The following is a 24,732-nucleotide window of genomic DNA, read 5'->3' as shown; positions in this document are numbered from 1 at the left end:
TGATCTTACGCCATACTTAAGTCTAAGTCAAAGGATTGAAACTATAAAGATGAATGTTTTGCCCGGGTTTCTCTATCTTTTCCAGTCTCTTCCGATCTCCAGCCCCAACCGGGTGTTTGATGAGTGGAATAAAGCAATCTCAAGATTAATATGGCAAGGAAAAAAAACTTGTATCCGATTCAAATTGTTATACACAAAAGAAAAAGGATGCTGGGGTTTACAGCTCAGATCAGAACCTTGCTGTGCTGGTGTGATCCAGAATATGAAGCTATATTAAGAGTGCTGTTGTGCCGGGGTTCCTGTACAGGCCTTACTGGCAGATGACAAACAGTTGAGTTATTTGGGGGAGGTGGAGAACCCTTGGGTGAAATATGTTCTTACAACATGGAGGGAGCTGATCAAGACATACAAACTAAATTACAGATTAAAATCTTAAATTGGTTGGCTTATGATCAAAGCTTCACACCTAACAGCACAGACTCAAGATTTAAAGTCTGGATAACAACAGGTATAAAGGTCTTTTAGCAGATATTATAGGAGAATCATCTGAAGAGCTTTAAGGAGTTGAAAGAATCCTTTGGCTTGGACAAGCAGGACTTTTATAGGGATTTACAAATAAGGAGTTGTTATAATCAAGAAATTAAAAGGCATGATGCCATCATAGCCCTATAAATCAGATCTTTCAAGGGGATTAATATTTAAATTCTAATGTAACAATCTGAATTCTCAATGAAATTTACTGATTACCTCTCGTTGAATTTATATTCAGTTTTGAAAATATTTTTAGTTCAAGGGCAAGGTTTATTTATTCATCTCCCTAGGGAAAATTTTGGTTGGACCAATACACTCAAATTAAAAAGTCAAATATAAAGGGATAAAGACAGAAGAAGCCAAGTAAAGTACATTTGCTTCCTTTCCCCATTTAAACATTCTCACACTTTGTCATTGTTTAAAAGTTTTCTTTGTCATTGTTTAAAAGTTTTACAAGCATGAATTAATGAATACACTGTACTTACCTTGAACCTGACCTCAATAATTGATATTCAAGGTGCAGCACATCTGCGGTGTCTGAGAGAATTTTCCTCATCTGTCTTCTCATGACCTGTTTGTAACTCGTCCAGATTAAATATTCTTGTTTATGAACTAGCTGGATCGTAAACTACTAACATTATACCATATAAAGTAATTAGAATACATACTGTAGCCTTAATATTAGTATTATGATCTTGGTGTTGTTAGTGACTTTGGACTTTTCTCCCACCACAGAAAATCACCTTTGACCAGTACAGGCGCATGGTAAGACACATGAATATTTTGATATCTCAAATAGTGAATGAGCACTGACCGAGTTCTCTTCTATAGAACATCTTCTATCAGCAGACCATCATGAGGTCCAGAGTCAAGTCCAGTGTGTCACTGGGAGCGTAAGTCTCTGCTCACTAACTTTTTGGCTGCGTTCACACTTTCAGTCACCTTATCAAAATTACAACCAAGCTAGGACTAAATCCAAAACCTAGACAAGATCAGGAGGATTAAAGGCCTAAAAGAGGACCAAACCAAGTCGTAAACTGAAATTCATTTGATTGAATATCAAATAACGACAAGCATAAACACACCCTTAAACGACATTTCAACTGGCCCTGATCTCGCAGACTGGTTGGCTATGGCGAATGGAGTTTTCATACTCAGGGCCTGGCTCTGGGTCCAAAGGCAAAGACTTGTTAGTGCTGTTTTTTATTTGGAAAAAAGTACAACAGAACTGTTGGTGACATTTCTTGTTGCATGTTCCTTACCTGATTTGTGTCACTTTAGACTGGTCAAATATGTGACCACCTACAAAAACCACGATCCCTTCCTGGCACTTTGTCAGCCTAGCAACCCCTGGGAAACGGACAACGACAGCTACTGGACCCTAAACATGCGCAGGTCAGCCCTCAGCGCCACTGTCTCCTTCAATTATGTGACATTATATACAACAGCATATCACAAGCTCATGGTACCAGGTTAGATCACTGACATTTTGCTATAGATATCAAGTAACATGATTCAATTTAATTTATTTTCGTAACCGCCCAAACTCCCAACAACAACTGCCTCTGAGGGTGACAATCAGATCTAAACATCTTAATAACAACAATGATAACATATTAAAAAAACCTGGTATCAAGTTAGGTCCCAGATATAACACACCATTTTTCTTCAGTGTGGAGGTTCCCACTAAAATGCGTGTGGAGCGCTGGTCCTTCAGCCTATATGAGCTGCTGGTGGACCTTAGGGGACGTGATGACTTCAAGATCTTCCTAAAGAAAGAGTTCAGCGGTTGGTTACTCACATGAGCAGCAGCATATATGTGTAGGCGCATTTCATGAGCTGCATGTGTTTGTTTATGTTCAGGGGAGAACCTGGCCTTCTGGGAGGCAGCTGAGGAGCTCAAGTGGGGTACAGCATCCTCCATGTCCACCAAGGCAGAGTCCATCTTCAAGTGAGCCCCAAGACACCAATGCACAGTACCCACCCATGGCCTCTTATATTTCTACTCAGGGTTTTGTTCTGCTTTTATCATTCATCTTTATTTCAGATAGTGTAGAAACTACTGTTGCCATCATTAGAAAACCTTAACTTCCTGTTATTTCTGCTTATCACTATGGAAATCGCAGCGCTTTACCTAAGATAAGATAACCTTTATTAGTCCCACAATGGGGAAATTCCAGTGTTGCAATGCAGAGTAGGTACAGAAGTATAATAATAAAAACAAATAACTCTTGTAGAAAAACTCTTTTAAAAAAGCTCTTCTATTCTTAATACAAATTTAAATGTTGAGAATATTGCGCCAGGATGATTGACATTATGTCACAGTATTGCACATGATTATGAAAATGAATCACACATGTTCAGGGCTAACAGTGTTTGTTATAAAGTCTGACAGCTGCAGGAAGGAAAGACCTTCGAAACCTCTCCTTCACACAGCGAGGGTGGATCAGTCTCTCACTGAAGCTGCTCTCCAGAGTGGTCAGAGTGTCCTGCAGGGGGCGACACTTATGGTCCAGCATAGACGTTAGTTTAGCCAGGGCCCCTCTATCCCCCACCTAAGGCACAGAGTCCAGAGCACAACCCAGGACGGAGCTGGACTTCTTGATGACTTTGTCCAGCTTCTTCCTCTCCCTCTCTGTGCTGTTGCTGCTCCAGCAGACCACACCTACAGGAGGGCTGATGCTACCACAGAGTTGTAGAAGGTCCTTAGGAGTGGCCCGGTCACTCCAAAAGACCATTCTCTCAATGTCCCTTCCCTGGGTGTTCACTGAATTAAATGTGTAATATTCACAAATTAAAAGTGTAATATGTATATGGGCGGCAAGAACGTCATGGGTTAGATTCCCTCTTTTGCTATACAATAATGGATAAAACAATGCATGGATAAGTCTCTACAAATTTGGTCTAGACACTGTACTTTTGGCTTTTGATTTTGGCAATGTTTTTAGATGGTAAAAAGCTGCTGATGTTATTGATTTGTTGTGATTGTTAAAATTCAAGTCAGTCTGAGTCCATTATTGCCCCCAGATTTCTAACTTGATTTGTAGGTTTTAGAGCATAGGTGTCAAACTCTGGCCCGCCAGAGTTTGACACCTATGCTTTTTATCGCTAAAACTATGCGTCCCACAATGCCGCCGGTGGCCGCCCCTCCCCCACGGGGCTCTGCTGCACTGCTGTGTGAGCTGCCGAGGGAGAAGTGCACTTTAAGCACTTTTGAGCAGAAGTTTAGTGGTGTGTCAGTTCAGGTGTACAGATAACTACACAGACGTGGAAATGTTAGTTAGTACATTTCAAAGTTTTTTTAGATCTTGAGAAGTTTATTTTGTTATGAAGTCAAATGTTTATCTCTGTGTAGAACTGTAGATCAACTCTGAAGTTGTGATGCACATAAACTGAAGCACAATATTGGTGAAATTACACTTGTTTTTCAAAATACATTTCAGTTTCTGAGAACAAAAGTTTTTTTTATTGATCCAGTAATTGCTTCAAAACAGCATAGGCTATATAAAGCTATTGTGGGACAATAAAGGATTATCTTATCTTATCTTATTTCTTATATTTTTAATAGTTTTATGTTATGTTCGGCCCGCGACCCAGCCTGAGCGTCGAAATTCGGCCCACGGCCCAAATGAGTTTGACACCCGTTTTAGAGCGAGACTCTTTGTTTCTGTTGAGTTCAGCTGGAGAAGGTTGATTTGCATCCACACACTGATCTGTTGGATGCAGTGACAGAGTGAATCCACTGGTCCATATTATTTTTTAAAAATGGATCACCAGAAAATTTTTTGTTACAAAGTGCCCTGTATAATAATCAACATCTCTACAAAGAAAAGTGAATAGTTACAAAAGTGCATTGGCTCATGTGTCTCTTGTGTCTTGCACAGGACCTTCCTGGCACCTGGCGCCCCCCGCTGGATCAACATTGATGGCAGGACCATGGGCCTGACAGTGAAGGGACTGGAGCACCCACACCGCTATGTCCTGGAGGCTGCACAGACTCATGTCTTCTTGCTCATGAAGAAGGTGATCAGCTCTGGAATAGTATTTGATAAGAACAACCAGTAGGCAATGGAAACCATCTCCCCTGTTGAAAAAAATATAATTTTTTGTCGTCTGCCTCTCCACCAGTGTTGGGAAAGTTCACTTTCTACATGAACTAGTTCAGTTCATAGTTCATCATTCAACATTTTGAACTTAGTTCATAGATCCAAAAAATGAACTAGTTCAGTTATTTTTTTCAATATCAGGGCTCAGATTAAGGATTTTCACTTGTATAGCGGCGCTGCTAAACAATCGGTAATTTTTTTCAAATTTGCATAGCAATTTGATAATTGCATAGCAAAACACAAAAGTGACTAACAATCAATATTTTCCATTGATATAACAAGATTATTTATTTCAAATGTATTTGTAAACATTAAAAAAAGAGAAAACTTGCTAATAAAATTAGTTGTTGAACAAATTAATTAACACCAAGTCAGAGCCTTATTTACAATTTTCTTCCATATCATCATCATCATCATCATCATAATCATCATCAGATGACTATTTGCATGAGTCTCATTTACATATTAATTGTCTTTACACTCACAAGTTACATATCACCACCAGAGTCGTCATGACGATGAGCTGTTTGTATCAGTATAACTTCACTTACACACACAACCGGGGCCGGCCCAGCCTATAAGCGAACTAAGCAGCCGCGTAGGGCCCCGATGCGTTAATAGGGCCCCCAATCTGGCAACCCGTCTTATGCGAAGTGCAAGCGCAGCGTGCGCCACTAGTGTAGTAGCGCTGCTGGCGCGGCAGCGCACACAGCGGTAACATAACGCACAAACCGCATTTATTTGTAATGACAATCTGGCAACCAAGACACCAAACCTGCGCTGATTGGGAAACTTCATTGTGCGCGAGCAGAACGAGAGCAAATCATAAACACAACACAACGTGGTCCTCATGTCCAGAAGAATATATCCCCCCGATGCCGAAAACGAAAGAAGAAACTTCTTGACAATGTAAAGAAACTGCAAACTCAACAACACTCTCCAGGTATTGAACTTATCTTACAAAGAGACGGTTAATGCTGCTGTTTGAAACAACACGATTCTGTCACGTTAGTTCGCTCAGGCTGGAGGCGAGGAGAGCTCTGCCCCGCGCATAATATGTGTGAATGAAAGATAATAAGCTTAACATTTACACCAGCCCGGGAGTGTCAGCTGCAGGTGAGGCCGGTGAGGGGCGTCTATGCCCCGGGTCACTAATAGGACGGAGATCCGGTCCGGACGAGCGCCGTCTCGTCCAGAACCTCTGACGTGAGACTTTGGAGTGAACAGTGTGCGGCCCCTGTCCCGGGCCCCTGAGCAGGGCCCCTGTGCAGCCTCAGTCAGAGATGAGCGGGTTTGAGTTTGCGTCCCTCTCTCTCACATCACCATGTGTGAGATCAATCGTGACTCGTGATGTCTGTTTGACTTTGACTTCTTAAAGTGCAATAAGAGGAACGTAAAGGTTTATGCACGTCAGGTCCATCAGCCAATCACATCGCAGCATTGTTTCACGCAGGAGTCCAGTGTGTGATGTTCTGATCAGAACAAACATTTATATTGTAATTAACTTTTAATAGAGCAATAAAACATTTAAATTCATTTAAAAAGCATCATTAGACTATTTGTTATAAATTATAATAAATTGATAGTGAAAAATAACCAGACATATTATGATTACGTCTGTTATAGAATAATACTATATATTTTTATATAAAAGTGGCAAAGTTGCAGAAACGCAGTCTCTTCACAATAGCGAGGTTTGGACCTTCACTTCTCGTTCTGTTCATTCTCTGGGAATAACATGTTTGCACTGTGTAGCTTTATGAGTGTTATCAAGCAATGCTTATGCCATTTGTTTAATTTAATATAACTAGTTTTGTCACTTTAGCAAGAAGTAACAGTTGGGAGCAGTAAAAGATAAATTTGTAAGGATAACTATTAATTTTACATTTTCAGTTAAAATTAATCAATTTGATCATAATTATTTTTCATAGCCATTATTGTATTGAGTAATTTAGTACTAATGTATTAATAACTGGCTTTAGTCATTTTCTCCTGGCACAGTTTCATCACATCATCATTTTATAGCATTACAACCTCAACATTTTACTCTTATTTTAGCCGGCTGGACCACATTAAAATGCACCAGAAGACCCAAAAAGGTTTGAAAATCTCTGGGAGAGCCCCCAGACCCCCCCTGTTCATTAATTTAAACTGCTAATGTGGCTGTCGACCCTTAACGCCCACAAATACGCCCAAAAACGTATCTGGGACGTGTGTTATTTGTACAGGGAGTAGAGGTGATGTCAGCGGAATACCAAGTTGCATTGTGGGATTTAAGTTATCAATATTTGAGTTTGTGAGGTGCTGAGAGTAAGCAAACATATGCCCTGGAGTTTGGGTGCGCTTTGTTTGCGTTGAAGAAAGTTCCCTTATGTGAATTGTTTACTGACAATGGGAATAAAACTGATTGTGATGACGTGGTGAGGGGCCCCCAAAAATGTTTTCGCTTAGGGCCCCCTGAAGGCTTGGGCCGGCCCTGCACACAACATGTCTTGGTTTTGTCCTGGACATGAGTGAGTTTGACCCCTTTGAATTCCACATCCTCGGGGTTCTCGGGGTGAAAACGGGAGCGCGCACGGAGGCGATAAGGGGTTTTGACGAGCGCCGTGTCTCGCTGATCTCACGACAATAACTACATGTTACACAATAACTATGTATAACACATAACTATGTGAGATCAGTGGGACGTGGCGCTCGTCAAAATCCCTCGTCGCCTCCGCGCCCTCCCGGTGGCTCCTCCCGCTCAGCAGTTTTCATATGCGCGCGATCTGTGACAGCCGCGGGACCCGTCAAGTGTGTCATGCTGTTGTTGACGATCAATTGACGAGTGATCAGTGCTTTTTTAGGTGCTTTGGTTATACGATTGAACACGATTTTTTGTATCGCAAAAGCTGCAATACAAAAATACTTTTTTCTGACGAATGCACGCATTTGAGAGAAATTGTGTCGCATTTTGCGATACCGCTTATTCTGAACTCTGAATATTATGCAATAATTGTTCTAAATTATTTCCACAGCCCATATACAACCACAGGCAGCAATTATTTTATTAGTTTAATGCTGAAACTATGTCAGATTTCATCTTCATAACCAATTTTGAATCCTTACACAACCAGGATTTACATTCACATTGAAGGGACAGCCTTCCCCCATTTGTTGCTGTCCATTCAGACCACACCAGTAGCAGTTGCAGCTTTCAACCCCACAGTATATTCTCAAAAACATAAGGGAAAACTTGCTGGGCAAAGTTTGCACAGAAATGTTAGATTGTTCCCATCCTCACTGACCTTATCATAAAACTCACATAAATGGTTGTAGCAGGACGAATCGTTGCTGCTCTGTTGACTACACGTTGCGTGTCCATGCTGCTATTTGTTTTGATGCGCATGCGCAGTGTGGTACCAGTAGGGTTGCCAACCGTCCCGGATTGCCCGGGACGTCCCGAATTATGGGTGATTATGGGTGACAGTCCCGTATTCCAATCACAGCCTTGCAGGCCAATAATTGGCTACTGCAAACGTGCTACGCATACATTTACCACGCGCCTCTCAAAGCTCCACTTCCTGGAATTACTGTGACAGACACGCGTCTCAGCCAATCAGCGCGCAGCAACTGAACAGCGGCTGCTGTGCACTGATCCGAGGTTAGATTGAATTTAAATACCTGGCCTGTCCTCCCTCTCTGATGCCACCACCAGCTCAAGATTAAGTATTATTCATATCCAGAGAGGGAAACAGAAGGTAAAGCGCGTTTAAACCGAGGCGCACGGATTTTTGAGTTTGGCGTGAGGAGAAAAACCCAGCTGCTGCTGCGCACAGACAGGTGCACGGACAGATACACAGACAGGTGCACTGACAGGTAAGGAGAACGTGAGCTGATGTTGAACAGGCATCATTGTTGTGGATGATGCTGATGTGTGCTGAGAGTAGGGTTGAGTAGGAGTAGCAAGAAATATCCATGGAAGATGTAACTTAGATGGTGAGTCTTCTTTTAACTTTGTTAATTTAAAATTCTTATTTATGCCCCACACATAACCTCATAGATTAGGGGCAGTATTTCTCAAACTAAGAATGATTTGTTTCTGTCATTTACATTAAGACAATACAGTTGTAAGAAACAACAGAAACAGGTCAGGAGAGCAACACCAATACAATTTATGTAGGAGAGAAAAACTGAAGACAGATGGATAATAACAAAAAGTTCTACACCTGTTAAATGACATGTTTTAAAAGCTTAAATGTCAGAGTTATAATAAAAATGTAATATCTAACTTGCATAAATGTCTGTCTTTTTTCCCCTTCAATATGATATGGCCTCCCATGTAGGCCTCCCAGAACTGGGATAAATTATTTTGACATTGGTTGGTTTAGGTCTAAAGCTTTTCAGTGTCTGCAGCATATGGTTGTATTCTAATGCTAACATGAAATTTGAGAGAAACTTGTAATAATTGTCTTCACTATTCCCATGAACAATACATCCAAGCAAGTGCAGTAGTGGTTTGCCAAAATTACACTGAAATTAGTAGGTTTATGGTATGGCTAATGAAACCTTGCAATTTCCATTATTGTTGTTGTTGTTGTCAGCTGTTGGCGCGAGCCTGGGCGCGCACCTGGAAGAAAATGTCCCTCATTTGGGGTTGAGATAGTTGGCAACCCTAAGTACCAGCGACACGCAAAATCTCTGTCTGCGCTATCTATCGGCCTCTACAACTTCGGAGCTCTCACACTTGCCAGGCATAGGCTCTGGTTGGGCAACATAACGGTGTGTTTTTCGCCTGGAAGTCTCTAGAAATCTGACACCTTATTGAACGAAATTAAAAAGAACGAAGGTGCCGTTCACAGACACCAGAATGAACACGTTCACATTATTGTTCGTCAGCAGTAATATCGTTCGTTCAGTTCACGTTCACCAAAATTATGAACGTTCAGGCACAACACTGCTCTCCACTGTACTGCAGACACACACATTGGCACCGCAAGTTTATCTGCCGCATGTTCCGCCTCCTCATGCATTTGTTTTCCTTTCTCTGTTCTTGTGTGAGAACAGAGAAAGGAAAACAAACACACATACCCAATTGTATTTGTAATCGTATCCTCTTGTACTCAGAAACTCCCATTCCCTGTATTCTAATGCACAATATAAATATTTATGTATGTACAAAAGTTTCGGGCATTAGTTTTACTACACACAGTCTAGTGCAGCTCACAGAGGAGCGCTGGAGAACAGAGAGACAGCAGAGGCTGACGCTCCACCGAGAAACACTTACACACACATTTGTGACACAATTGTTCTTATAATAAACAATGGCCCCATTTGAACGTTGGAGAGAAGTAGCCTGTAACTTTTGTATGGAAGGATTAGGCTGCACAGACAAGCAAAATACAAAACTAAATTGAATTGAATTGAAAAAGCATACTACATATCTGCCCCAAAATATAGTCATGGTTTCAGTACGCTGAATTGTTAATAATGCATTCGAACAGCAAAATCCATTACTGTTGTTTCATAGAAACAGTACAGTGAATTAATTGTATGTACAATGAATTAATTTAAGGGTAAATCAATTAATTTAAGGGTAAATCAATTAATTAAATGTGTCAATAAATAATTTAAAGAAACATTTAAAGCTTAATATTAAAAAAAATCAATCAAATTATTTAATCATCCATTCATCCATCTATCCATCTTCTTCCGCTTTATCAGGGGCCGGGTCGCGGGGGCAGCAGTCTGAGCAGGGACTCCCAGACTTCCTTTTCCCCAGACACTTTCTCCAACTCCTCCGGGGGGATCCCGAGGCGTTCCCAGGCCAGCCGAGAGACATAGTCTCTCCAGCGTGTCCTGGGTCTTCCCCGGGGCCTCTTCCCGGTGGGACATGCCTGAAACACCTCCAGAGGGAGGCGCCCAGGAGGCATCCGGAAAAGATGCCCGAGCCACTTCAGCTGGCTTCTCTCGACGTGGAGGAGCAGCGGCTCTACTCCGAGCTCCCCCCGTGTGGCTGAGCTCCTCACCTTATCTCTAAGGGAGCGCCCAGCCACACGGCGGAGGAAACTCATTTCAACCGCTTGTATCCGCGATCTTGTTCTTTCGGTCATTACCCAAAGCTCATGACCATAGGTGAGGGTAGGAACGTAGACCGACCGGTAAATCGAGAGCTTTGCCTTTCGACTCAGCTCCCTCTTTACCACAACGGTCCGATGCAGCAACTGCATCACTGCAGCCGCTGCACCAATCCGCCTGTCGATCTCACGCTCCATCCTTCCCTCACTCGTGAACAAGACCCCGAGATACTTGAACTCCTCCACTTGGGGCAAGGACTCCCCACCCACCTGAAGAGGGCAAACCGTCCCAGTGCATGTTGCAGGTCCGGGTTTGATGGAGCCATCAGGACAACATCGTCTGCAAACAGCAGAGATGGAATCCTGTGGTCTCCAAACCGGACACTGTCCGACCCCTGACTGCGCCTAGAAATTCTGTCCATAAAAATTATGAACAGAACCGGTGACAAAGGGCAGCCCTGGCGGAGTCCAACATGCACTGGGAACAGGTCTGACTTACTGCCAGCAATGCGAACACAGCTCCTGCTCCGGTCATACAGTGACAGGACAGCCCTGAGCTAAGGGCTCCGGACCCCGTACTCCCGGAGCACCCCCCAAAGGACACCCCGAGGGACACGATCGAAAGCCTTCTCCAGATCCACAAAGCACATGTGGACTGGTTGGGCAAACTCCCACGAACCCTCGAGCACCCGATGGAGGGTATAGAGCTGGTCCAGTGTTCCACGGCCGGGACGGAAACCACTCTGCTCCTCCTGAATCCGAGGTTCGACTATCGGTCGGATTCTCCTCTCTAGTACCTTGGAATAGACTTTACCCGGGAGGCTAAGGAGTGCGATCCCTCTGTAGTTGGAACACACCCTCCGGTCCCCCTTCTTGAACAGAGGGACCACCACCCCGGTCTGCCAGTCCAGAGGCACGGTCCCCGAACGCCACGCAATGTTGCAGAGACGTGTCAACCAAGACAGTCCTACAACATCCAGATACTTTAGGTACTCAGGGCGGATCTCATCCACCCCCGGAGCCCTGCCACCGAGGAGTTTGCGAACAACCTGAGTGATTTCAGCTTGGGTGATGGATGAGCCAGCCTCCGAGTCCCCGGTCTCTACTTCCTCTTCGGAAGACGTGACTGAGGGATTAAGGAGATCCTCAAAGTATTCCTTCCACCGTCCGACGACATCCCCAGTCGAGGTCAGCAGGCCTCCACCCGCACCGTAAACGGTGTTGGTGAGGCACTGCTTCCCCCTCCTGAGGCGCCGGACGGTTTGCCAGAAATTCTTTGGGGCCGACTGATAGTCCTCCTCCATGGCCTCCCCGAACTTCTCCCAGGCCCGGGTTTTTGCCTCTCCGACAGCACGAGCAGCGGCTCGCTTGGCCTGCCGATACCTGTCGATGACCTCAGGAGACCTACAAGCCAGAGTGGTCTGATAGGCCTCCTTCTTCAGTCTGACGGCATCTCTTACTTCCCGTGTCCACAACCGGGTTCGGGGGTTGCCGCCACGACAGGCGAGACCTTGCGACCACAGCTCCGAGCAGCCGCATCAACAATGGAGGCGGAGAACATGGTCCACTCGGACTTAATGTCCCCAACCTCCCCCGGGACATGGGAGAAGCTCTCCCGGAGGTGCGAGTTGAATACCCTACTGACAGAGGGCTCCACTAGACGTTCTCAACAGACCCTCACAATGCGCTTGGGTCTGCCAAGTCTGTCCGGCTTCCTCCTCCGCCAGCGGATCCAACTCACCACCAGGTGGTGATCGGTTGACAACTCTGCCCCTCTCTTCACCCGAGTGTCCAAGACACGCGGCCGGAGGTCTGACGACACGACAACAAAGTCGACTGCCTTCCCGCACTTTTTTTTAGAGAATATAACCCCTGAATTTCAAACAAATCAGAAAATGTTGAGTTTTCACATAATGGGTAGGGGGCGCTATAGAGTACATTTGAAAACTCAGGTCAATATCTTGCCGTGACGTGTCATGGAAAAAACAGGAAATTAAGGCGTTGTTTGACGGCGTGCCATGCAGAGACCGCAAGGAGAAAAGTGGCTGATTATTAAATTTCAATGTCTCTAGATGCAGAAAGTGTTGTTTTGAGCTCAATGGGACAAAAAATCTTTGCGATTCAAAATGGCAGATTTCCTATCTGTCATAGGGCAATGGTCAGCACTAGATCATACACTCATAACTCACGGAAGTGACGAACTCGGTCCCAGAAGCAACGAATTTGGAAGTGACAGAATCCAATATTATGGCGGCCCTCGTGGCGGGCAGATCACATACGAGGTATATTTTCTGTCTTGCAGCAGAAAGTATTCAGATTAATTTGAATCACGGCATTAATTTGAATCACGGCATGCCATGCTGTAGATTTTGGGTTCCACTCCGGCTCCGACCATTAATTTTTTTCGTGTTTACATTTTTTTACTTTTGTTACATTTCCCCCCCTCGTCTCCTAACTACTACAAAAACGTAGGGTTAAGGGTTAGGGGTTAAGGGTTAGGGGTTAACCCTATTTTTTTTATTCATTGTGGTTTGGTCAAAAACAAAAAGCGCTCAACATTCAAGCACAAAACAAAATATACTACGTGTGAAGTGGAACAGACTGTAATGCAATGAAAAAAAGCTTTTTAGAGAGAAAATTATTGCCAGAGCTGTATCAGCAGGACCGAATTCGGACTTCCGTGAGTTATGAGATCTAGTGCTGACCATAGGGCAACGCTCCAATAATATATTTTACTTGTCTGATTCATTTCTATCACTGTTCCGAATTTCGGAATGAATTAGTCGGCCCTAAACTTTGGAACGCTCTTCCTCCCACTGCGCCTTCAGTTAATGCTTTTAATTCTTGTTTAAAAATGCACATTTATTCAACATTTAACCCAGCATGAGAATTGTGTGGTCCTCTGACCATCTTTTATAATTTTTGATATATTTTTAATTTTAATTTTATTTGGTTTGTATGTATGTATGTATTTTTTTTTTTTTTTTTTTTACCTGTACTGTACTCTGTGCAGCACTTTGAATATTTTGTGTTGGTAAAATGTGCTATTCAAATAAAGTTGGATTGGATAGATTCTCTAGTTTAATAGTGTAAATTATCCAAAGGAGTTATGCTATAAATCTGTTTAATGCCAAATTTAGATAAGACATATCAAAGTGTGTAAACAAACAGATGAAAAACCAAACATATTTGTGACTATACCTATGTTTGTCGGTCTGTTTGTCAGCGTTAAATCAGCCATTACTGTCTGGCCATGTCAAAAAAAAACTGCTTCTATATTTGTAAAATACAGAGGCCTTTTTTTTAAGTGTCACAGGAAGTGTTTATTTGCTGTTTGCGGAACTTTCACAAATAGCAGAGGAATTTCAGCCTGTATCTATAAAACACAGAAGCCTTAATTTTGTAAGTGTCACAAGAAGATTTTGGTTGCTGTTAGCGCCCTTTTCACAAATAGCAGAGAAATTTCAGGTCTTGAGAACCATGGCTTTGAACCGACAACCCGTATACAGATAAGATGACCAATGTGTGTGCCAATTTTCACTGACTTTGCACAAAATAATTTTGGACTTTCTATATAGATAGATATATCCTATCACAGGGGTGCCCACACATTTTCGGCTCAAGAGCTACTTTTATATTCAACAAAGCGCGAAGATCTACCTTTAGATCTGAATTATTGTATAATTTAGCAGAAAAAGCTTCAGTTGTAGTCATCTGTACTCAGTTAGAAAAAATAGACGTTTCGACTCTCATCCAAGAGTCATTGTCAATAAAAGAATTTAGATCGAGAACTCCGATATTAATACTGTTCTGTGGTAAGACCCACCCATTGGGCGGAGCCTTCCTGAAGTAGAAAGAGTTGTTTGTTTCAACAGAAACTCCCCCCTTGTATCTACCGAGCTAGCCTATTCAGAATTTTAATGGGCTATTAGAATCCTCTTTGTCTTTGTGAGACCCTGGCTCAACCACCCTGAGTACCTGATTAGCATCTAAATGTCCTGGTCCTGGTCCTCTACCTTTCCTTAATATCGGAGTTCTCGATCTAAATTATTTTATTGACAATGACTCTTGGATGAGAGTCGAAACGTCTATTTTTTCTAACTGAGTCCAGATGACTACAACTGAAGCTTTTCTACTATGGAACACGCCTGGACGAATGAGGGATTACACCGATGTATAATTTAGCATTATTTTTATTGTCAGTATTAAACAGTTTTTCTTATTTTTGTTTAACCATAATTAAACTATAGAAACACAATGTAGGCTTTCATAAATAGCCTACTATTGTTTACATATACAAATGTGCAATATAAAAAGGAGAGAAAATCTACTATTTAACTGGACCATTTAATACAGCTGAGTATTTTGAAAATAAAACATACTGGCCACAACTACGCTAAATGAAAAGAAGGTAGAGGTTTAACCAGCACTTCCTCTCTCCTCCTCCTGCTTCTTACCTTGACTCTCACTCCCACTTCCTCTCTCTCCTCCTTCATTTGACAGCGTGCGTTACACAGCTGGCGCTTCAGGGCTTGCGCTTTGCCGTGAAGCGCTGGCGCTTCGGGGCCTGCACTTCGGGTCTCGCGCTTCGGCGGGATCGACCCTCACTGCCTCTGAGATCGACCGGTAGATCGCGATCGACGTATTGGGCACCCCTGTCCTATCAGACAGATATATCTGATAGGATTTGTATAGGAAATATCTCTGGTCCAATCGTGGTTTTTGCTTCTTTTTATGTGTACAATAATCTCACAAAATGTTGTATCATTGGACATTTTTGGAACTTTTAAGTGAACTGTAGGGGGCCCTATAGTTGTGAGTGGCCATTTGCTCATTCATTTTTTCTGCTTTTTAGCCTGATGCATGAGGGTTTGAAAAAGTATTTTAAAAAGCGTTGTTGATGGGGCACTACACGAAAACTGAACAGAATATCCCCCCAAAAATTGTCTGATTATTAAATTTCCAATGTCTGTGGATGTGGAAAGTGTTAATTTGAAATCAAAACCTAGGACAAGTTCTTTTTGAAAATAAAATGTGATTCTCTCTGTCATAGGACAATGCTCCAACAATATATTTTACTTGTGTCATTGATTTCTATTGCAGTTCCGAATTTCATGAGCGTAGGCCAAAATTTTCATGTCTAATTTCCTATGGGTTTTTTCTAGAAGGCCTTGTTGAGTCGGGTCGCATCAGACGATCTTGTGATCTTGAAATTATTGAATTTTTCATCATCTCCCATGCTCAGTGATGCCCACCATGTAGAGGTGCCACTGCTGCAGCACCACAGCAGCAAATTTAAGTTTACTTTCATTGTAGATGTTTTTAAGATAGAGCCTAAACCTGAATCAATATTGAGACCAATGCTAGTGCAGCTTTCTAAAAGACTAACCTAAGTATTTATATTGTTTGTTTGTAGGACACGTTCTTCCGTTACCTCAAGTCGCCGACCTACAAGGACATCCAGAAGAAAGCAATGAGCCCAGATGCGCATAACTTCAAGTGAGTTCTGCCAGTCAAACAAAGTTTGGATGATGGGAGGATGGAGTAGGATGATAGGGCAGGATGATAGGGTGATGGAGCAGGATGATGGAGTAGGGTGATGTGGCTGAATGATTGGGTGATCGGGCAGCATGCTGGGGTGATGGAGAGATGGCTTCCCATCACCTCATCATCCCATCATTGTGCACCCTGGAGTGATGGGGGAGGATGATGGGGTGATTTGGCAAAATGATAGCGTGAGAAGATCGGGTGATGGTGTAGGATAATAGATTGGATTGATGGGAAAGAATGATGGGGTGACGTGGCAAAATGTTGGGGTGATGGGGCTTGATGATGAACTGGAATGATGGGGATGGATGAAGGGGTGAAGGGACAGGGAGATGATGATAAGCTTATGTCAAGGTCAGTGCTTCTCTTCTTGTGCGTCCACCTTAGAGGATAAAAAAAAAGGTTGTGGCTGGAGAGCTGCGGCGCGGTCAAATTGCCGCGCAGTTTCAGGGACCGCGGCATTTCCCTTATAGCCTCATGGCTAACCCTAACCTTAACCTTAACCCTAATCCTAACCTTAACCCTAACCTTAACCCGGCGCGATCTAAAACAGCGCTAAACCGCGGTCAAATAGCGGCGCAGTTTCAGGAGCCGCGGCGTGGCTTTTTCGGCCGCGCGCCGCGGCACTGCAGACACTCCCTAAAAAAAAAAGGTATCCATGTGGCTAATTGTCTGTATGGTGAGAGTCCAAAAGCAGCACAGGCAGATGGAATATAACTTGGTAATGACTTCTATTTACAACAGTAGATTTTAACAGTTTTTACAAAGTCCGGAGATATTTGAACTGGCAGGCAGGTCCAGTGGAAGGTGGTTTAGCCACAGAGCCAAGCAGGCGTCTTACCGAGAGGCAACAGGCGAAAATCGTGGTCGAAGACAGAAGGCTGAGGTAATATCCAGGACAGAGACAAGGCAGGCAGGTCAGGGACAGGCGAGGTCGGCAACAGGGAATAAGTCCGGGTGAAAACGCTGGAGAGTCAGGCATGACACAAGAACAATCTGGCACTGGTGCAGACAAGGAGCAGGCTTAAATGCAGCTAGAGCTGTCACAGGTGTGACACCAGCAGACAGGAGATGAACAGACTGTGACACTAATGCCATGGTTAATGCCCAGAGCAGCTAAAATACAGACTGTGGAGGCTTAACAAAGATAACAATGTTAGGATGATGAGAGGATGGAGGTAGCGAGGGTCGATCCCAAAGACCTGTCTGTTTTTAGTTTATAGCCTGAAGCGCTCCAGGGCCCGCGCCGCTGTGCGAGCTGTGTAATGCACGCTGTCAAAGGAGAGAGAGTCGAGGCAAGAAGCAGGAGGAGGAGAGAGAGTCAAGGCAAGAAGCACGAGGAGGAGAGAGAGTCATGGCAAGAAGCAGGAGGAGGAGAGAGGAGAGAGAGTCAAGGCAAGAAGCAGGAGGAGGGGAGAGGAAGTGCTGGTTAAGCTCAACCTTCTATCATTTAGCTTAGTTGTGGCCAGTATATTTTATTTTCAAATTACTGTTGTATTAAATAGTATGGTTAAATAGCAGATTTTCTCCTTCTATATTGCGCATTTGTATGTGATAAAGATAAGATAAGATATTCCTTTATTGTCCCACATGGGGAAATTTCATTGGTGCAACACAGGTAGATACAGAGGTAGATACAGAAGAACAGATCACCCATAGGAAGTCTGAAAAACACTTTCAGTAGAAGATCTCCTATAAATAAATAAAAACTCTAGACAAATAAATAAATACCATTGCATGCGATCACGACAGTAATTGCACATGAATATGTGTCACGACAGCACATAGATTGCACATGAATTTCACAGTAATTGCACATGAATTGTACATGAATTCCAACAGCAATTGCACATATGACAGAATTGCACGTCAGTATTAGGTTAGGTCAGTATTGCGAGTGTTCAGTACTAACAGTTTTTGTTATAAAGTCTGACAGCAGCAGGAAGGAAAGACCTACGGAACCTTTCCTTCACACAGCGAGGGTGGATCAGTCTCTCACTGAAGCTGCTCTCCAGAGCGGAGAGAGTGTCCTGCAGGGGGTGACACTCATGGTCCAGCATAGATGTGAATCTAGCCAGGACCCTCCTGTCCCCCACCTCCTGAACCGAGTCCAGAGCACAACCCAGGACGGAGCTGGACTTCTTGATGACTCTGTCCAGCCTCTTCCTCTCCCTCTCAGTGATGCTGCTGCTCCAGCAGGCCACACCATACAGGAGGGCTGATGCCACCACAGAGTCGTAGAAGGTCTTCAGGAGTGGCCCTGTCACTCCAAAAGACCTGAGTCTCCTCAGGAGGTAGAGCCGACTCTGGCTCTTCCTGTACAGTGCGTCTGTGTTATGAGTCCAGTCCAGTTTGTGGTTCAGATGAACACCCAGGTACTTGTATGAGTCCACTCTCTCAATGTCCCGTCCCTGGATGTTCACTGGGAGGAGGCAGTGGGGTGGCGTCTGCGGAAATCCACCACCATCTCCTTGGTCTTCCCCGCATTGATGAGGAGGTGGTTCCGCTGACACCAGTCCACAAAGTCCTGCGCCAGTCCCCTGTACTCCGCGTCATCGTCATCCGTGATGAGTCCGATGATGGCAGAGTCGTCAGAGAACTTCTGCAGGACACAGCTGTCCGTGTCATGTCTGAAGTCTGCAGTGTAAAGGGTGAAGAGAAAGGGCGCGAGGACAGTGCCCTGGGGCGCCCCCACACTGCAGGTCCGAGTGTCAGACACACAGTTCCGGGCTCTCACAAACTGGGGTCGGTCTGTGAGGTAGTCCAGGATCCAATCTGCCAGGTCATACTCCACACCAGCCGTCTCCAGCTTGTCCCTCAGGAGCAGCGGCTGGATGGTGTTGAAGGCGCTGGAAAGATCGAAGAACAGAATCCTCACAGAGCTGCCAGGCTTTTCCAGGTGAGAGAGAGAGCGGTGCAGCAGGGAGATGACGGCGTCTTCCACTCCGATGCCAGACCGATATGCAAACTGCAGCGGGTCCATGGCTGAGCTCACGGTGGAGCGGAGGTGGTCCAGGACTAGCCGCTCCAGTGTCTTCATCAGGTGGGACGTGAGAGCCACTGGCCTGAAGCTATTGAGGTCTTTGGGGCGCGGTGTCTTAGGCACAGGTACCAGACAGGAGGTCTTCCAGACCTGTGGTACCACCCTCAGCTTCAGGCTCATGTTGAAGACATGCTCCATAACTCCACACCGTTCATCTGCGCAGGACTTAAGGAGCCTGGGGCTGATGCCATCAGGTCTTGCTGCCTTCCTCACTTTAATCCTCTTCAGCTCACTCCTCACCTGTGCTGCTGTGACAGTCAGTGGTTGGCAGGGGGACCGTGTGCTGGGGGGATGGGTGAGTCCAGGCGAAGTGGGGAGCTGATGGTCCGGGGCAGATAAGCGAAGAGGAACAGATGCAGGGCATTGTCCAGCCGTGGAAGATCAAACCTCAAGAAGTGAGCATTTAAATCATTTACCCACTGTAGATCCCCCTCTGTCTGGGCAGGGGGGATTTTGAAGCCCGAGATGGTTTTCAGGCTCCTCCACACTCCCTGAATGTTCTTTTGCTGCAGCTGCTCCTCCATCCTCCTCTTGTAGCCGGCCTCAGCCTGCCTGATCTTCCTCCTCAGCTCCTTCTGCACAGTCCTCAGCTCCTCCTTGTTCCCTGACCTGAAGGCTCTCTTCTTCTCCTGCAGCAGAGCCTTGAGTTCACGGTTAATCCATGGCTTATTGTTTGGAAAACACCGCACCGTCCGGGAGGGAACAATGTTCTCAAAACAGAAGTTGATGTAGTCCGTGATGCACTCTGTGATGGTGTTGATGTCCTCCCCATGTGGGTCATAAAGCTCAGTCCAGACAGTGGTGCTGAAGCAGTCCCTCAGAGCCTCCTCGCTCTCAGCAGACCACATCCTCACCTCACGGGACACCACAGGCTGCCTGCGCACGATGGGTTCATACACAGGCCTCAGATGTACAAGGTTGTGGTCCGAGCTGCCCAGGGGAGGGAGGGGGGAAGAAGAATAAGCCTCCTTGGTGTTGGCAAAAAACAAGTCCAATGTTCTATTCTCTCTGGTGGGGCAGGTAACATACTGGGTGTATGTTGGTAGAACAGAAGAGGGAGAAGCGTGGTTAAAGTCACCAGAGATGAGGAAGAGAGCCTGTGGATGCTGTGTTTGCAGCCTACAAGTGCAGGAGAGCAGTGCTTCACAAGCATTTTCAGCATTGGCAGACGGGGCCACATAGACTGCGATCAAAATCACATGTGAGAACTCCCGGGGCAGATAATATGGCCTCATGCCAATAGCCAATAGTTCAATATCCTTGTTACATAGCTGCTCCCTCACTGTGCAGTGTTCGGGTTTGGACCAGCTCATGTTCACATACACCGCCATCGCTCCACCTCTTTTCTTCAAGCATTCTCTCGTTCTGTCCGCCCGCAGCAGATGAAAATTGTCCAAACCTACAATAGAGTCTGGCATTTCTGCTGTTAACCAGGTCTCTGTGAAAATCAAGACGCTGCTGTCCCTATGCATCCTCTGGGACCGCATGAGGCTCGCTATTTCCGTCATTTTATTTTGAAGGGACCTCACGTTACCCATGACTACGGCGGGAACCGACTTCCTGTTTGTCCCTCTCTTCTCTCGGAGTTTACGTCCAGCCCGTCTGCCTCGTTGCGTTTTCCTTAGGATGTCCGCCGGGATAATGTGACGATCTCCGGGTAAGACGACTGTTCTCCGCAGTTTCATGAGTTCCTCCTTTGTGTAAACGCGGTACGGCGCCGCCTGGGGGCGGGGCCGGACCCGGGGGACTCAGAGCCAAGACACATCGCAACGACATGACGAAAACACTCAATCCAGCCGAATAAAGTCAAAACAAGTTAATTTAAATCGATTCCAGTGCGTGTCCCGATCATTCGTATATAAACGTGTACCGTACTTTAGCGGAGGGGGGGCTGGTGGGCTCGCTCGGAGCTAGCTCACATCACAACAACACAATGAAAAACGCTCAAATCCAGCCGAAAAAAGTCAAAAACAGTTGAATTTAATGAAAGCCTACATTGTGTTTCACAAAATTATACAATCATTTAGATCTATAGGTAAATCTTCGGGCTTTGTTAAAGTAGCTCGTGAGCCGAAAACGTGTGGGCACCCCTGGTCTAACCCATGGGTCAATTTAGCATAGCAATGGAAGAGGCGTTTTGGTAGGCAAGGCTTACTATCAGGGCCATACAAAACGCCCTGAAAAAACTGGCACGAAAACACAAGGCACGCTCCTCTGGAGTGGAGAGAGAGCAGAGATCTGGGAGAGATCTGGGAGGTAGTCAGGGAGAAGAGAAAGAGAGGGGTAGGCTGGGTGCTGCTTTGGCTGCTGTGTCCGCTCTTGCATTATCTCATGACACAGAAGAGGAAGTGTGTGCAGCACATTTGCAAATGGCAATGTTTGAGGGGAGAAGAATGGCTTCCAACAAAGCAGCAACTTTTCTGTGGTGTAAAATAGGTTTGCCATCAGATTTAAGAAAATATCTGTGTTTCCAAAGGGCGCCAAAATCATGAACTACTACAAAAGCATACCGTGAGTCAGTGTAAATTATGACTGAATGGTCTTTGGCTAATTTATATGCCTCGGTCAGTGTCATCAGCTCTTTTTGTGCTTGTTACCACCCGAAGGTGATAAGCGTCAAATTGGCTGAGCGCTAATAGGTGATGAGACATCCAATTGGCTGGTATGTCAAACACAAACAGGTGGATGTAATTGGATGACAGCCCATCATTCATCACCTTCTTTTGATGCCGTGCGATTTACTATTTTGAGACCCGTGTGATCGACCGGCACGTCTTGGCGATCGACGTATTGGGCATCCCTGCAGTAGGTCATGCCTCTGTTGTCAAAATAAGTTGTCTGTTTGTGCCTACAGCTCAGCGCAGCTTGAACAGAATGCTCAGAACCGCAGCCCTGGAATCCATCCCATATTACTCTGGCAACAGGAGGAGGCTGAAAAGGCCAAGGCTGCTGCTGCCAACGCTCCAATTGACGTCAAAGCCATGATGAGCAAGGTGGATCGTAAGAAATAGAAGCATACCGAGTGAACAATAAAAGTTAATTTTGTAGACCTTGCTTGTAACGTGTTGCACTTTGTGTATGTCACTTTTCAAAAAGTGATTTTAGATGTAATAATTTGATATGTTTCCAATTCCTTTAAACATTCTAAATCTATCAAAACTGTTTAAATAGTGCATAAATTGTTAATATGTTAACTGTTAATTTTAAACTTATAAACTAAAAATATTCATCAATGTTATGTCACTATATCTATATGAAGAGAACTGAAAATTAATAAAAATGTATATTTGAAAAAAAATGCTGTTGATTTCTGCATTTCTGAAAGGACATGAACATTGTCTCTTGGGCAACAGATGATGTGGACGCCCAGTCTTCAAATTTCCAATGTAGGTACTACTAAACACCATCCAATGGCCAAACTAGCATTTAATGGTGGAAAAAACATCCATCAATCCATCCATTTTCTACTGCTTGTTCCCTTTCGGGGTTGCGGGTGACTGGAGCCTATCCCAGTGACTTTGGGCCTTAGAGGTACACCCTGGACAGTGGCCAACTCGTCGCAGGGCCAACACATAGACACAGGGCCGGCCCAGCCTATAAGCGAACTAAGCAGCCGCGTAGGGCCCCGATGCGTTAATAGGGCCCCCAATCTGGCAACCCGTCTTATACGAAGTGCAAGCGCAGCGTGCGCCACTAGTGTAGTAGTGCTGCTGGCGCGGCAGCGCACACAGCGGTAACATAACGCACAAACCGCATTTATTTGTAATGACAATCTGGCAACCAAGACATCAAACCTGCGCTGATTGGGCAACTTCATTGTGCGCGAGCAGAACGAGAGCAAAACATAAACACAACATAACGTGGTCCTCATGTCCAGAGGAATATATCCCCCCGATGCCGAAAAACGAAAGAAGAAACTTCTTGACAATGTAAAGAAACTGCAAACTCAACAACACTCTCCAGGTATTGAAATTATCTTACAAAGAGACGGTTAATGCTGCTGTTTGAAACAACACGATTCTGTCACGTTAGTTCGCTCAGGCTGGAGGCGACGAGAGCTCTGCCCCGCGCATAATATGTGTCTGAATGAAAGATAATAAGCTTAACATTTACACCAGCCCGGGAGTGTCAGCTGCAGGTGAGGCCGGTGAGGGGCGTCTATGCCCCGGTCACTAATAGGACGGAGATCCGGTCCGGACGAGCACCGTCTCGTCCGGAACCTCTGACGTGAGACTTTGGAGTGAACAGTGTGCGGCCCCTGTCCCGGGCCCCTGAGCAGGGCCCCTGTGCAGCCTCAGTCAGAGATGAGCGGGTTTGAGTTTGCGTCCCTCTCTCTCACATCACCATGTGTGCGATCAATCGTGACTCGTGATGTCTGTTTTACTTTGACTTCTTAAAGTGGAATGAGAGGAACGTAAAGGTTTATGCGTGTAAGGTCCATCAGCCAATCACATCGCAGCATTGTTTCACGCAGGAGTCCAGTGTGTGATGTTCTGATCAGAACAAACATTTATATTGTAATTAACTTTTAATAGAGCAATAAAACATTTAAATTGATTTAAAAAGCATCATTAGACTATTTGTTATAAATTATAATAAATTGATAGTGAAAAATAACCAGACATATTATGATTACGTCTGTTATAGAATAATACTATATATTTTTAGATAAGTGGCAAAGTTGCAGAAACGCAGTCTCTTCACAATAGCGAGGTTTGGACCTTCACTTCTCGTTCTGTTCATTCTCTGGGAATAACATGTTTGCACTGTGTAGCTTTATGAGTGTTATCAAGCAATGCTTATGCCATTTGTTTAATTTAATATAACTTGTTTTGTCACTTTAGCAAGAAATAACAGTTGGGAGCAGTAAAAGATAAATTTGTAAGGATAACTATTAATTTTACATTTTCAGTTAAAATGAATCAATTTGATCATAATTATTTTTCATAGCCATTATTGTATTGAGTAATTTAGTACACTAATGTATTAATAACTGGCTTTAATCATTTTTCTCCTGGCACAGTTTCATCACATCATCATTTTATAGCATTATGGACCACATTAAAATGCACCAGAAGACCCAAAGAGGTCTGAAAATCTCCCCCAGACCCCCCCTGTTCATTAATTTAAACTGCTAATGTGGCTGTAGACCCTTAACGCCCACAAATATGCCCAAAAACGTATCTGGAACGTGTGTTATTTGTACAGGGAGTAGGGGTGATGTTGCATTGTGGGATTTAAGTTATCAATGTTTGAGCTTGTGAGGTGCTGAGAATAAATTAACTGGCAAACATATGCCCTGGAGTTTGGGTGCGCTTTGTTTGCGTTGAAGAAAGTTCCCATATGTGAATTGTTTACTGACAATGGCAATAAAACTGATTCTGATGACGTGGTGAGGGGCCCCCAAAAATGTTTTCGCTTAGGGCCCCCTGAAGGCTTGGGCCGGCCC

The 24,732-nt window shown here is 44.5% G+C and overlaps 1 protein-coding gene across 1 annotated transcript in view; it reads left to right on the top strand.

Moving 5' to 3' along the window:
- The window catches only part of rgs9a (regulator of G protein signaling 9a), a 71,207-nt gene extending 48,794 nt beyond the window's left edge, over positions 1-22,413 (top strand). Inside the window, exons 10-17 of the mRNA XM_072464331.1 lie at positions 1,267-1,296; positions 1,363-1,424; positions 1,813-1,926; positions 2,204-2,319; positions 2,395-2,482; positions 4,416-4,554; positions 16,110-16,192; positions 22,138-22,413. Coding sequence (XP_072320432.1) covers positions 1,267-1,296; positions 1,363-1,424; positions 1,813-1,926; positions 2,204-2,319; positions 2,395-2,482; positions 4,416-4,554; positions 16,110-16,192; positions 22,138-22,294 — 789 coding nt within the window. The 3' untranslated portion in view covers positions 22,295-22,413. The remainder of the gene's footprint in view (positions 1-1,266; positions 1,297-1,362; positions 1,425-1,812; positions 1,927-2,203; positions 2,320-2,394; positions 2,483-4,415; positions 4,555-16,109; positions 16,193-22,137) is intronic.
- Positions 22,414-24,732: the final 2,319 nt, after the last annotated feature.

This window comes from Eucyclogobius newberryi, unplaced genomic scaffold, assembly GCF_026437365.1.
Source record: "Eucyclogobius newberryi isolate DKJ021-1_F unplaced genomic scaffold, fEucNew1.0.hap1 SCAF_44, whole genome shotgun sequence".
NCBI classification, from domain to species: domain Eukaryota; kingdom Metazoa; phylum Chordata; class Actinopteri; order Gobiiformes; family Gobiidae; genus Eucyclogobius; species Eucyclogobius newberryi.
The sequence above is the reverse complement of the archived record's forward strand: the minus strand, read 5'-3'. Positions and strand labels throughout refer to the sequence as shown.